Here is a 15,203-nt window from a genome sequence, read left to right as displayed (position 1 = left end):
CTGAAGATCCCGAGGAGCTCCTTGTCATCCCCTTGGAGACAGTGCAGCCCTGCGGAGCTCAGTCATTAGAAGACACAGGTCTGAAGGGCATGCTGCGTCTCCTCGTCCCACCATGTCAGTGCTAGGCCTGACCTTGCCAAGTTTTAAGGGTGGGATCAGACATTGGTGAATCTGATCCTGCAGAATGTAAGGGGTCTCCCAGGCTCAGCCACAGTAGGAGGAGGGTCCTCAAGCCTCAGGCCTCCCAAATACCATGTGCTCCTGTGGCCCCACCTGGGTACAGCCTCGGAGGTCCCTCCCAACTTGGACACTCTGCTCTAGCTGGAGCTGGGGCACTCGTTAGCTAAGACCACACAAGAAAAGGTTTTCACTTACATCTTTCTGGTTGGAGTGGAAAAACCTGAGTGCAAAGTTACAGGCCTGGGAGGCAGCAGCATATTGACCTAGAGGCTCTGCGTAGCGGGTCAGAAGGTAGCTGGAAGAGAGATCACAGGCAAGTCATGAGTGTGCACCCCTGGTGCAGAACTGCCCGGGCTAACAGGGGCTCGTGACGGGAGGCTCTGCCCAGGCTAACAGGGGCTCGTGATGGACGGCTCTGCCCGGGCTAACGGGGGCTCGTGACGGACGGCTCTGCCCAGGCTAACGGCGGCTCATGACAGACGGCTCTGCCCGGGCTAATGGGGCCTGGGGGTCACTGAACAGCAGGGCTTGTGATGGGCAGCTCTGCCTCACGTGGCTCCCTGAGCTGGGATCTCAACCTGGGATTGTCAATGAGCCTGACATATCAATACAACCCAAAGCCTTCTCCAAAAGCATGCTTTAAAGGGCAGATTCCAACCTTTATCACAGAGATAGAAAACAGAGATGCTAAGGGATCTCTAGCACAAATAATAACAACAGTGATAATGACAAATTTAAAATCTCAAAACTCTGACAGGTGGCCAGAAGCAGCATCACCTTCAACTGCAGGGGACAAACAGACTTCACCAAAGGACTCACTGCCCTCTCACCCAGCCTCTGCACAGAGAGCACCCCCTGGGCAGCCCCAGCTCTGACAAGCTAATACGACAGTGCAGACCACAGGCACGGCCAGGAAGACCTGCTTCATGGCAGGTCACAGGGTTCTAGGATTTAGAGCTAGAAGAAACTTCAGAGATCCATCCCCTTTTACAGAAGGCCCAGAGAAGGTGGGGGACTTGTCCAAAGCCAGGATCTGAACCCAGCTCTCTGAACTCCCCACTGAAGAACCCCGCCCAGGCCAGGCTGTTCTAAAGCTCTCCTATCCCCTCTCACAGTGCATCCCTGGAGGAGGGGGGCAGAGTGGGGTGCACAGCATTCTGAGTATCTACTACCCACCCGATGGTATCGTGCTGGATGTGCTTAGCATCGAGGCTGGAGTACAGGTCCACCACGGGCTCAAACGCCCCAAGCAAGCAGTAGATTCGGACAAGCAGCAATTTGAACTGGGCATTGGAAGGACTGTGGGTCAAACCCTCTTCTAGCAATGTTAGGGCCTGCCATGCAGCCCTCTCTTCACCTGGAAGTTAAAAACAAAAAGCAAATGATCCAGTGACATTGGCAGAAAAATGGACACAAACCATCGCCATGACCAAATACTAAGAGGAGAGGTTCTGATGGCCTGATGCACATACTCGCAGCCAGCCAGGGAACTCCCCCAAGACCCCCGTGGGGCCATCACAGGCCCCATCAGGGTCCATTCTAAAGAGAGTTCTATCTTGGCAAAGTAGGGTGGCCGCGAAGCTGCTGCGCTGGGCCCAGATCTTAGGGTAGAGAGGCACCGTGGGAAGGGGCAGTGGGGAGGCCATGAGGTTGGCTGGCCGGTCCTGGTAACTGTCTCAATCTAACACTGTCTTTCACTGACACTGACAAGAAAAACCAGGCCACCTTTTGGGAAAGGGTAAAGAGCGGAGGGGAGCCCAGCATACCTGCTTCGAGCCACATGTCAGTGAGCATGTGCACAGCAAGGAGGCAGTAATAGTCTGAAAACTGCAGCTCTGTTTTCAAACAGGATTTTCCTGGAAAGAGAAAAAAGCATCATCTCAGCATCAGGGAAAACTCTGGCCGTCCCACGAGCTGAGTTCACCATGCTCAGAGCCTGCGTGTGATACTCTGGCCTCACAGAGCATTCTCAGAAGGCAGTTACTGCATCATACCTTGGACCAGGGACCACAATCAGTCCCAAATGGACCCTCAGCTAAAATAGTAAAAATGGGCTGGAGGGAGAATGGACTCCAGGAAGGCGGAGACTTCTTAGTGAAAAAGGGGACAGACTGCAAAGGGCAAAATACTTTTGGTTACACCAAATTAGAAAGCTTTTTTGCACAAACAAAATAAATTCAATTAGGAAGGACAAGAAGAGAAACTGCGGATTATTAGCAATATCAAGACATACACGTATATTTACATCAAATAGCTCTTAGCCCATATACAAGATATCTAGGGAATTAGCACAAATGGGGAAGACCAAAATCAATTCCCCAAAGGCCAAGTAGTTAAAGGACAGGAACAATTCTCAAAAGAATTGTAAACTACTAACCATATTCAAAATTATTTCAATTCACCAATAAAGAAATGCCAATCAAAACAATTCTGAAGCTTCAAATCACACCCAGCAAAACAGCCAAGAAACCAAGGATGGAAACAGCTGGGGCTAACAGGGGCACGGGAAGGCAGGCAGCCTAACTGTTGTCACAGCTGAGACCTGATCCAACTGTTCTGGAAGGCAACCACCCCTGCCTCCTCCCTCTAGCCCAAAAAAGTGACATAAAACACCCCAGGGATCCCACTCTGGGCACAAACTCCAAAGAGGCCAGAGACAGGAAAGAACACCCCAGTGCTAACCAAATTCATAACAATACTTTTTTTTTTATGGAGGCAAAGGACTAGAAACAAAGCAGATCCCCTTGTGGACTGGATCAACTGTGACCCCCGAACGCAACAGATTATTACTGTACCATGAGAAACAACGTGAGAACATGAAGATTTTGGAGACACAGAGAAGATCTGTTGATGGGGAGCCAGGAAATCCACACACACACAGTGACTATGACAATATAAACAATACAGAATGCAGGGCAAGAGTGAAAATGCCCAACTAGGACTCAGAGACTTGAGAAAATGCTCCTCCTCCTTCCTTTCATGGCAAAGGTAGGGGACTATGGACATGGAACAGAGCATACACTATCAGATGCAACTGATGTTTCAGTGGTTTCACTAAAAAAAGGCATCTTTAAAAAAAAAGGTGGGCGGAGTCAAGATGGCGGAGTAGAAGCAGGACCTCTTGGCTGCTCCAGCTTCCACCCTCCCCAATCAATGTAAAAAGGGGACTCTGAACAAACTTTGGAGCTGCAGAACCCACAAAATGACACAGAGAAGCTAACCTCCAGCTGAGGACAGCCTGGCAGGCAGGCAGGAATCAGCCAGTGCAGCACAAGCCCAGGCTTTAGCCCCAGGGCGGGCCTGACCAGCTGCTGGCCTTAGGGACCCCACATCAGCAGCAGCGGTGGCAGTTTCCAGATTTATCAACACATAGATGTGAAGGACAAAGTGAGAGGTTCAGTACAGTCTGGACTTTGGGACCCAGTAAGTGGGAGTGCGTGGCTTTTGCCCCTCGGGGTGAGAAGCCCCTGAGACTCTGGCACAGCCAGCCAGCGCCACGTGGTGGCTTCAGCTCCTGGCCTGCAGAGTGTAGGGGGACCAAGCACCAGTCTAAGGGGTAATTGCTCTTGCTTTAACCTGCTTGGATCTGGATTGCAGTCTATGGTGGAGGTCCTGGGGTGTGTGTCCAGCTTGCCAGAGCGTGTGGAGACCTCAGAGAGGGCACCCATCTAATACCTCTGGCAGCTGAGAAAACCCCAGCGTTTGGGACAAAAGCTCCCCTGTCTGGTGGTAGAGTCCTACTGTGGCAAAAAGCCCAAAAGTCAAGTAATTGAGTGGCAAAATGAGCAGGCAAAGGAAACAAAGCAGACAGAAGATTACAACATTACACTGCTATTTTGGGGACAAAAAGGAGCAAAGCATGGAACAGGAGGAAAACAGTGAAGTCAGAACTCCTGCACCAAAAGCTTCAAAGGAAAATACGAGCTGGTTACAGGCCATAGAAGACCTTAAGAAGCAGATAAGAGAAGTGGAGGAAAAATTGAGGAATGAGAACAATGCAAGAAAATTATGAAATGAGAGTCAACAGCCTGACTGAGGAAAATAACACCTTAAAAAATAGACTAACTCAAATGGCAAAAGAGGCTCAAAAAGGCAATGAGGAGAAGAATGCCTTAAAAAGCCGAATTTGCCAGATGGAAAAAGAATCTCAAAAGCTCAATGAGGAGAATCATTGCTTCAGAATTAGACTGGAGCAAATGGAAGCTAATGACTTTATGAGAAATCAAGATGCTGTTAAAAGAGATCCAAACAAATGAAAGAATAGAAGGCAATGTGAAATATCTCAAAAGAAAAACCACTGACCTGGAAAATAGATCCAGGAGAGATAATTTTAAAATTACTGTACTACCTGAAAGCCATGATCAAAGTAAGAACCTAGAAATCATCCTCCAGGAAGTTCTCAAAGAAAACTTCCCTGATGTTTTAGTACCAGATGGCAAAATAGAGGTTGAAAGAATCTACCAATCACCTCCTGAAAAAGATCCCAAAAAGAAAACTCCTAGGAATATTATAGCCAGGTTCTGGAATTCCCAGATTAAGGAGAGAATATTACAAGAAGCCAGGAAGAAACAATTTGAATATTGTAGAAACACAATCAGGATAACCCAGGATCTGGCAACTTCTACACTGAGGGATCGAAGGGCTTGGAACATGATGTTCCAGAGGTCAAAGGAGCTGGGATTAAAACCAAGAATCACCTACCCAGCAAAACTGAGTATCATGTTTCGGGGGGAAATATGGTCATTCAGAGGAATAGAGGAATTTCAAGCATTCTTAATGAAAAAACCAGAGTTGAAGAGAAAATCTGACATTCAGATACAAGAAGCAAGAGAAGCATGAGAAGGTAAACAGGGAAAAGAAATCATAAGGAACTTATCAAAGTTGAACTATTAACATTCCTACATGGAAAAACAATAATTGTAACTTATGAAACTTTTCTCAGTAGCTGAAGGGAATAGAAATATATGTCTATATATGAGGGTATATGGGCATATATGTGAATGTGTGTATATGTTTACAGGTTTACATAGATAAAGCACACAGGTCCAATTTAATAGGAAGGAATGATACTTAAAAGGTGAAATTAAGAGGTGAGAGGAATATAATGAGAGGAGATGGGCAGAGACAGAATGGGGTAAACTATCTCATATAGAAGAGGCAAGGGAAAATGGTTACAATGGAGGGGAAGCATAGGAAGGCAAAAGGGAACGGGTCAACCTTATTCCCATTGAATTTGGCTCAGGGAGGGAATGAAATACACACTAAATAGGGTATCTCATCCTACAGGAGAGTAAGGGGGAAGGGGATGAGAGGGGGAATGATGGAAGGGAGGGAAGGCTGAGGGGGAGGGAAGTTGGAAGCACCCACTTTTGAAAGGGGAAGGGATCAAAGTAGAGAATAGAACAAATGGGAGGTGGGATAGGAGGGAGGGAAATAGTCTTTTACAATAATCTACTATGTTATTGTTTTTCATTAGCTACACATGTACAACCTATACTGAACTGCTTATCTTCCCATTAAGGGTGAGCATCAAGGGAGGAAGGGAATGAATATGGAATTCAAAGTTTTAAAATCAAATACTCAAATATATATATATATATATATATACTATTATTAATACTATTTTACATGTAATTGGGAAATAAGATATACAGACACTGGGGCATAGAGAGATCCACTGGAAAAGTCGAAAGGGGTATGGGAGAAAATATGGGAGAGAGCAGACTGAAGGAGGGGATATCCTGTGAGACTGCTATTTTGGGGCAGTGGGTAGGGGAAAAACGGGGAGAAAATTTGTAACTCAAAATCTGGTGGAAATGAATGATGTAAATCAGAAATTAAGGGAAAAAAAAACAGGGGCGGCTAGGTGGCACAGTGAATAGATTACCAGCCCTGGAGTCAGGAGGGCCTGAGTTCAAATCCGGCCTCAGACACTTAACACTTACTATCTGTGTGACCTTGAGCAACTCACTTAACCCCAACTGCCCTGCCTTTCTCCCTCCAAAAAGCACAATAAACAAAACAAAACAAAACCAAAAAAGCAGTTACAGAACTAAGTGGGCCACAACCACGGCTTTGATTTCTGCCCGGTTGTACTTGAACACTTGGTGGGGTGACCCTGGGATCTTGAAAGCAAAGGCAGAGAACAGCGCCATGAGGGCTGCTGGGTTTGGTGTTGGAGGACTGGGGTGATCTCAGGGAAGATCCTTCCCCTTTCTCGGCCTCAGTGTCCTAACCTGTCCCCTCTGGGCCAGAGCCGGCAGGCCCCCCAAGCTGCAGAAGCAAGCTGGGTGTCTGAAGTGTGAGGACCAGTTGCAACATGGGCCACAGCCCCAAGGAAAGGTCACCTCTGCTTACAGCTGCAGGGGCTATCCACACACTGATGAAACCAGAAGCCTGTGGGCATCTGAAGGGTATATCTGTTTATAAAGGAACACGTGGTTTTATCCAGAGGCAAAGTTCATCATCATGTCATTTCATGTATTTTAAGGTGAGCTAAAAAATAGATCAACATAACCAACTGTTCATTTCCCAGTCTGCGTCCCATCAGAGAGGCCCAGCAGGAGCTCAGCAGCGGGAAGGGCGGGCATCCTGAAACATCAAGCCCAAGGAGGCCCCTGGACAGCCTCTGCACCTGTCCCGGGCTCAGATCTCAGGGGCAGAGAAGTGCCATGGGAAGGGGCTGCCTGACATGCCCTGGGAAGGCAGCTCACCAAATTCCAGTCCATGCTGATATCTCAGCATCAGCTCCCGGACCACCCTCAGCTTCCGATCCTTCTCCATGCCATGGTAGAGGCCCAGAAGTCGCATCAGTTGTACCACGCACAGGTGCTGCTGCAGGCCCCTGATGTTGGTGGGCAGGGCCAGCTTGTCTTCGGTGGGGGTGGACAGTGGCACCTCTCCAAGGAGCTGATTGATAAACTGCCAAGGAAAACAGAGGCAGTGCTTGTGAGTGTCCCTGGCCTTCCCACCCGCAGCCTCACACACTGAACTTGGATGGCTCTGAGGTGCATCCCCGGGCGTCCCCTGCCATCGGCCTCTCCCCGAGGCTGGCTGACAGCCTGGGAATGGAGGGTCCTCACCCCAGGGCGGTCTCCAAGTGTTGATCTTCCCCCACCCCAATGAATGCACACACCACCAGGGCTGGGCAAGTGCTCATCATGCCCCTAACACCCCTGGACCTCTCGACCTGCAGTCTGGGCTGGAGAAGACACAGACCTGACCTCATGGGGGTTCAAGTCATTTCCAGAGCTCACCCCCTCCTACCTCCCCACACCCCTTCTGAGTACAGGCCGCCACATCATGGCCCAGGGTTAACCACTGACAAATGGGTGAGATTCCAGGCAGCTCCAGAGAACTTCCATGATTAGCTAAGAATGCAGTTATTTTGACAAACATTTATTTAAAGCCTCCTGTGTGCAGAGACTGCGGTGCAGAAGAGCTACTGCATGCAGACAGGACAAGGGCCTGCCTCCACAGAGCTGACAGCTCAGCTGAGAAACAGACAGACAACTGCAACCACCTGCCAACCACACAGAGGCTTTGGGAGCTAGGGGCAGGACAGGGTAGCGGTCAGACAGAGGACAGGCCAGCTTGGCCGGGGAACAAGACATGCGTGAGAGCCACACTGAACAGGAGCATGAAGAGACCCAGACAAGCAACCCGCCCCCCCCCCGTCACCGTTGCCCTCATACACCCCCGTCACTGTCACCCTCGAGCACCCCCATCACCGTTACCCTCGAGTATCCCCCCTTCTCACTGTGCCCCTGAGCCCTCCCTGTCACCATCACCCTCATCATCACAGCGGCTAGCATTCATTAAACGCTTTAAAGTTTACAAGGCACTTCATGTTTGATCTCCACAAGAGCCCTATGTGGCGGACACTTCAGAGGAGGGACTGGAGGTGGAGGGACCTCCACAGGTCCCACAGCTACTGAGTGTCTGGGGTTGGATATACAACCAGCGACTATTTACCTGGCTCATGTGGGAGAAACTTAAGTGACACGGGGCCCATGACCACTGTGACATCCCCTTCCATGATGGGACAGCTGTCATGGGGAAGAATCTGCCTCTGGGCAACACCCCCCCCCCCCCAGCCTTGCTCCTCCTGCTGCCTCTGGGGTCAAAGGGAACAGAGCTAATCCCTCTTCCCTGGGACATCCTGTTAAAAACATGACATGGCTCCTTGGCTCCCCTGGTACCTTCCATCAGGCGTGCCAAGCACTCAAGGCCCCCACTGTCTTGGCTGTGTTCCCCCTGATGCTGACACATGCTAGCATGGGCCTTTCACCTCCTTCCTCCTACATGCTCTGCCCCTCTGAATGCAGCCCCAGGTGACATTAGCATGGCGTCTTCTACCCCACAGCGCACACTGATGCAGGAGGAAGTATGGCACCCATGTCTGGGGTTTTGAACGCCAAGGAAACCAGCTGTAACTGACTCTGTGTTGGCCAAGAGTGGCATGACTAGACCTACGAATGAGAGGGTCTGGCAGTAGGGTGACAGGTGGATAGGAGAGGACAGAGCACAAGCTCTTCACCTGGGTCCATGCACATTAAAAAAAATGTTTTGATAATTTCATTTAACCATAATTGGTTTCCTTATAATCCTACCTATTTTATTTTGTGCATTTAAGAGGGGATTCTAAGAAGGGTCTCCAGGCTTCCCCAGGACACAGGAAGCTAAGACCTAGCAGGAAGCATGGTGTCGGTGCTGAGGGAGTAAAGGAGAGGCAGGCCATGGGGATGCAGGGCCACGGATACACACATGGGAGGGCCCACGTACAAGTGCAGGTGAAGACGAGAGTGAAGGAGGCTCCACAGGGAAAGAGTGTCACAGCAAGAGAAGAGGAGGCCAAGAGCAGACTCCTAAAGGAAGCCTGTAGCTCAGGACACCAGAAAGAGAAGGCAGAGCCAGCTAAGGCGATGGAGGAGGAGGGTTTGGGGCCCCAAAGCCAAGGAGAGAGCCAGCGTCTGCAAGCGGGAACTCGGCAGCCAACGTTCCAATCCAATAAATTATTATGTTATTGCTGTATTATAATTATAACATTATAAGTTATTAAATCAATTCTGGATTAAGGGTTTACAAAGCCAATCAATCAATAAACATTTTTAAGCTCTACCACTGTGCTAAGTACTGTCCCTGCCCTCAAGGAACTCCCAGTCTGGGGGAGGCAGCCTGTAGACACATCCACACCAAGCATGCTCCGCGGGGGAGCAGAGTGAAGGTGCAAGAGTCAGATAGAAACACTGCTACCCTGGGCTAACTGGCACTCTCCTGGAGACAAGAGAACAGAGCAGGGGACCCCCGGACCGAGTCACCTAAGCGAGAGCTCGGGGGGTGGGAGAAAAGTGCTCAAGAGAGAAGCCAAGTGTCTTTAGGAAGTGGGGCCTCCTGCAGGGGGCAGGAGGATCAAAGGACATGACCAGCTTCATGACCCGCACATTCCGTACTAACACAGAGGGAACAGACACAGAAATGACCTCGCAGAGTTTCTAACTGCATCTTTTCTGGTAAGCGACATTACTGCTGTCTGCTAAAGGAGAGGGAAAGATTTCCCCCTAAGCCCTAGTTCTCCCCAAGTACTGTCTTAGGCCTGCGCACTCAGAGACCAGCCCTTGGCACCGGGGCACAGTTCTTGGCACACTGACAGCACTTAATGAATCCCACCATGTACTGAGGATGTCACAGAGAAGGTGCTGAGATTTCTGAGAACTCAGAACCAGCCCTTGAGAGAGATCTCCACCCTACTGTGTAAGCCTTCCATGGTTAAGCCCGCTGGGTGGGTGGCCTCATTTCAGCTGCCCCTCAGCAAGGCTGGGTGCGACCCTTTCTGGGCCAATGGCTCCCTTATATCACACATCCTCACATACTCAGCCTTTGCTTTGAGAGACAATGCTGCTGAGTGTCCAGGGTTTCTACTGTTTCTTATCCAATGGGGGAAAATGGAATCCCTGACTGTGAAAGTCACCTCTCCCAATTACAATGAACATCAAACACAACCAGAAAAGCCATTCCAACAAGAGTCTGGGTCTTCGGCCACCTGGCACAGACCCAAAGGTGTACCTGGCCACACAATACCAGGGGCATCAAATGAATCTAGGGAGGCTGTCATAAACAGGGCAGGCCAACGGATAAGACCTGCCTTCAAGGTCTGGCTCCTGGGCAAAGCCCTCCTCCAATTCTCAATTTCCTCATCAGTAAAATGGGACCACGGATATGCATGACCTACCACCATCAGTGAAGTGATTTGCCCAGGGTCACCCAATCAGGAAAGGCCTGAGGCTGGAATTCCTGACTAGCCACGGCTCCAATCAGCTACAACTTGACCTCTTGACTCTAATTAGCCACGTGACTGGACAAGCCACTGACCCTGATGGGCCTCGGCTCCCACCCTGAGGGTTCTCTGCGCTGCTATTTCAGGGAGGGCCCCTGGCAGTCAGGACTAGTTGCTGCCAGTGATTCTGGCCAAATCCAGCCCTCAGTGCTCCATTCCCAGATGGAAGCAGAGCCGCTTCAAGTTTGTCTTTGTGCCCCTCCCGTGGCAGCAGCATGCTTACCTTTGTACACTGTGAGGCGGGCAGGAGGTCCACAAACACCTTGAGGTCAGTGAAACAACAAGGCTTGTCTCCAAACTTTTTGAAATATTGGAACATTAACTCTTCTGGATCACCTAGGAGACACAATCACCAAATTACTGCAAGGACAGAGAACAAGCAAGGGCTTGTCAGGATGCGAGTGGGAGCCATGAGCCTGGTGCTGGTGAACCGCCAGGCCCGGACCACTCACTGGCTCCCAAGTGGCAAAGGCATGATGGGCAAGGAGGGAGAAAACGGGACTGGCCTGTCCAGAATAAACCAAGAAACGGAGGCCTGACTCGAGGGGATGGATCTGAACTCGGGGCTTCAGACTCCAAGGCTGCCAACTCTCTGTCTCGTGCAGTGGGGCCTCAGTTAGGAAGACCTGCTTTCAGAATGTACCTGTGACACCGAGTGGCCGGGTGAGCCCAGGGACATCACATCCCCTTACACATAACCCTAACTCTCTACACTGGCCCCAAGTGCACCCCACTGGTGAAATCATGGCCTCACCCCCTCCCTGAAAAATCTTACTTCAGGATTACAGACCTAATGGCCAAATGGGGACAAATCTCATCAGCACGAGAGTGACCCGGATCTTAAGGAAACTCCTTCTCTGCAATACTGTCTAGAGAACCTCTAAGCACTTCCATTTCAGTAGGAAGAAATATATGAATGATGATGTGCACTGAGGTACCCCAAGTGTGCATGCGTGTGCGTGTGCGTGTGCGTGTGCTGGGTACTCCTGAGCAGCAGGTCAGAAGAACTATCAATCAGTCCCTGTCAGCCTTTGGAACAAGGACCAAATCTCTGGCAGCAGACTTAGGCCCCTTGTCACAACTGGGTGATCTTAAAATGCATTTACATGCCCAGAATCTGCTTAAGCAGATGGGCAAGGGTGGGGCTTCCTAAGCCCGCCATCACCTCCCCGCCACGGGAGCACCCCAGCACGGGCCTGCCTGCTCCTCACCCAGCTTGTGCTCATCATTACAGCCCTGATGCCGCAGGCGCCGGATGAGCTCCAGCTTGGCCAGGTATGGGCCCCGAAGGTGCCGGGAACTCTTTGACTCCTCCAGGATCCTCTCTTCTATGAATTGAACAGCTTCTTCTGCGGAATGATGGACTTCTCCTTCCAGAGAGCTGCAGACAAATGTACAGACTCTTGGGTCTCTCCCCTACCTCCCAGCCCGAGGCCCAAGGTCCTGCCAACATGGAGGAAGCAGAGGGCATCAGATGACAAAAAAGAACAACGGGCCACGGACGTCTCATTGTGTAACAAGCTTTACTGACAGCTCACTGTACATCACAAACATTTCTGCTAAGATGCCCTTCTGGGGATCACCCACCACGGTGAGACTGACAGCTGACAAGGTGGACAACACTCAGCCCCAGGCACCCCCCACCTCACAACCAGACAGGGGCACACCTAACATTCTGCTCAGGGAGGTGGGGAGAGGAGTGCCGCGGTCCCAGTCATGTGGGACTGCCACCAGCCACCCACACGGAAGGCAGAACAAACCCACTTACTGCTCTCCTTCCGCGGGAGGGGTCCAGGCTTCATCGATGAGTTGAAAGACAGAGTCAAAATAAGTCAGATAGAACTGCCAATCATCTGAGCTAAAATCATAGACCAAAACGACAGGAACCATTAGAGTAAGCACTCCCCACCGGGCCTGGGCTGCCAGAACCCTCAGCGTTTCTTCATAGCAGGGTCACAGGCTCAGAGGGGACAGTGGCCCGGCCCAGCAGGGGATCCCCCAGCCAGGGGCAGCCACTGCTTGCCCCACCCTCCCAGGCATATCCCCATCTTCCGCTGCACCAAGCACACACTCACTTCTTTAACAAAAGCCTCCGTGACAGCGCATTGCACTCTGGCCACCTGCTCAGCTTCTTATACATGGCCATACATTTGTTTTCTCTGCTCTGGAGCTCACTGGTCAGCTTCTCTACAACCACAAAAGGCATGTATTTAAACAGGTTCCCTTTTCTAAGGAGCCATCGCCAAAACCCACAATCCTGCTGCAAGGCAAATGCTATGGGGCCTCCCTGGGGAGACCAGGTGAGCCCATCTTCCCAACAACCTGCATGTGTTTCCGGAGGCACGGGCTGGTGCTTGGGCAGAGGGACAGAGCTTTGGTCAGAGCTGGAGAAGGTGGAGGGGCAGGCGGATGGGTGATGAGGGAGAGGTGGACACCAGGGAGCAAAATGAATCCTACTCTCTCAGAAATACCAATTCCCAAGGCTGAACCCAGGGGAGGGAGTAATTCATAGCTCTGATCCAATCAGACTTGGCAATTTAACCTTAGCATAGCTTGGCAAGTGAGGGCCAGGAAGGATTTTAGTGCTGGGGCACAGAATCACAGGCTTCACAGCTAGAAAGCCCTGGGAAATCCCCTCCTGGCCCCTTGGAGGAGGAGCTCATTCTGACTGCACACTACTTGGCAGACCTCATCCATGTGGGCAAGGCTGTACTTTATTTTCTGCTGGCTAAGAAAACAAACAGTGACAAGAAGCCACCAGATTCGGCAGTATCCTTCCATAACGTGTCATCTGTAGCCACAAAACACGCCAGGAGGAGACATTTCCATAGGACAGCTGACAGGCCTTGCCCACCCCCACAAAAACGCCTCTCCCCCACTCCAGCCCTGACTGCTCCCGGGCACTCTACCCACAATGTCCCACTGTCTCTTCTACTTCTGAACAAGTCAGATTTAGAAGATAACAGGGCTCAAAAGCCAACAAAAGCTGTGATAGACCACGAGGGTGGGTGAACACAGAGCAAGCCTTCGTTAACCAACGTAGAGTTGTGGCGTTTACTCCAAGGGTCAGGCTGGGCCTGATTTTACCTCATTCGTGCACTGAGGACATCACAAAATGGGGGAACCCCAGCCCAAGGCCAACCCACAAATGGCCCCTACCCATCCACAGAACAATCCGCTGGGGGTGGGCGGAGAGCCAGAGAAGATGCTGCAGCAGCTACAAAGTCAGGCCAGACCAGGCCCAGAACAGTATCAGAGAATCTGGGTTCAGATCCCATCTCTGTGCAGCCTGGGGCTAGTCACCTAGCTACCCCACAAAGGTTCCCTCCTATAAAAGGAAAGGCCCCTAGGCTCCCCTCTAGTGCTCTATGGAGGATCCTAGGAAAACCTGTCCCCGTGAAAAAAGTATCCAGCCACACCATCCTGTATCATGCTGAGAAGACTGGGTGTTTGTTGCAAGTGCATCGTTTAACTTGTGACCTCCTATCGTAGGAAAGGAACCCCTTTGAGTGAAAGGGCCCATGTCAGGCAGCCCCTAGCCCGCCCCAGGACCACAGGCAGTTACCTCCTAGCTTGCCTCTGACGACGTCCAAAGCCTCCTGGTACTTCCCCAAGCGCTCCAGAATCATGTAATAAAGCTCGACCTGAGAAGTGAAACCCAAAAGAAAAAGGGAGCCAGTGAGATGCTTCCAGGAAGAACGGGGAAGTAGACAAAGCTGGAGAGTCACAGAGGATGAAGACAGACACTGCTTCCACCTGGAGGCGAGAAACCGGGTGTGACCCACAAGGCCAGGCTCTGAGCGGATATCCAGACCACATCCTCCGCCTGGGCAAGGGCAAGGTGCCCCACCTCGCCCAGAGGCTAATGGCAAATCCATGGATCCTTCAGTAGGGCTGGGATCCCCTCAAAGCACTCAGAAAGCACCTACTATGAGTCTGGGGGGGTGGGGGTTGTACTGAGTACCAGGCACACAGCATCCAAAGTGAAAAGTTGTCATGCTGCTGTATCTCAATCCACACGAGTCTGTGGAAGGGCTTTGGCAGGCACTGTGTCCTGGCCCACAGGACCACGCTGAGGGCTGCTCTGGCACAGGGACACAAATCGTGGCACCTCACAGCCAGCACTCCCCTGGCACTATCTCATATCTGATCCTCAAAACCACCCTGTGAGGTCACTGTTTCAAGCAGTGCAACTATTTCCATTTTGACAAATAAGGAAATAGGCTCAGGGTCCTCGCCCTGACTGAGACCCCACTGCCAATAAACACCAGGGCTGGACCGGAGCACTGCCCCCTGCCAGTCCTCCCTGAATTTGTCCAAGGAGAAAACTCCACCTCAGAGTACCTACTTCGGCCTCAGCCTCGATCTTGTCCTCCTTCACCATCTTCTCCACCATCCTCTCAGCAAGGGGCAAAAACATGGTTTTGGAGAGGTTCTCATCCTGAGCCGATATAGACTGGGGAGAGGAAAGACATCGGTCAAGGCGTGGCAGTGGCCTTTAGTGGGACCTCCTCTGACCCAACTCTGTCAAGAACCTGTCGATACTGACAGTCACCACCCATCCTCACCAGCACCTACAAAGGCGACCCAAGCAAGGGCTGGTCTTAAGCTCTATGAAGACACTCCTTATAACAAATTCACCTGGGGACTTTATAAACAGCGAGTTCCCCGGGACACCAAAGTCCCC

At 51.0% G+C, this 15,203-nt stretch overlaps 1 protein-coding gene across 1 annotated transcript in view; it reads right to left on the bottom strand.

Annotated features, from left to right (window-relative positions):
- The window catches only part of NAA25 (N-alpha-acetyltransferase 25, NatB auxiliary subunit), a 45,603-nt gene that overhangs the window by 17,242 nt on the left and 13,158 nt on the right, over positions 1 to 15,203 (bottom strand). The window contains exons 6-15 of the mRNA XM_069081732.1: positions 14,865 to 14,972; positions 14,082 to 14,160; positions 12,592 to 12,703; positions 12,285 to 12,374; positions 11,728 to 11,897; positions 10,740 to 10,852; positions 6,894 to 7,101; positions 1,947 to 2,036; positions 1,357 to 1,537; positions 376 to 475 (exon numbers count right to left, since the gene is read on the bottom strand). Coding sequence (XP_068937833.1) covers positions 376 to 475; positions 1,357 to 1,537; positions 1,947 to 2,036; positions 6,894 to 7,101; positions 10,740 to 10,852; positions 11,728 to 11,897; positions 12,285 to 12,374; positions 12,592 to 12,703; positions 14,082 to 14,160; positions 14,865 to 14,972 — 1,251 coding nt within the window. The remainder of the gene's footprint in view (positions 1 to 375; positions 476 to 1,356; positions 1,538 to 1,946; positions 2,037 to 6,893; positions 7,102 to 10,739; positions 10,853 to 11,727; positions 11,898 to 12,284; positions 12,375 to 12,591; positions 12,704 to 14,081; positions 14,161 to 14,864; positions 14,973 to 15,203) is intronic.

The sequence above is a fragment of the Petaurus breviceps genome, unplaced genomic scaffold (assembly GCF_028583685.1).
Source record: "Petaurus breviceps papuanus isolate PSGF00001 unplaced genomic scaffold, PetGlider_PUasm1.0 99, whole genome shotgun sequence".
In the NCBI taxonomy this organism is placed as follows: domain Eukaryota; kingdom Metazoa; phylum Chordata; class Mammalia; order Diprotodontia; family Petauridae; genus Petaurus; species Petaurus breviceps.
This window is presented reverse-complemented; position numbering and strand designations above follow the sequence as displayed.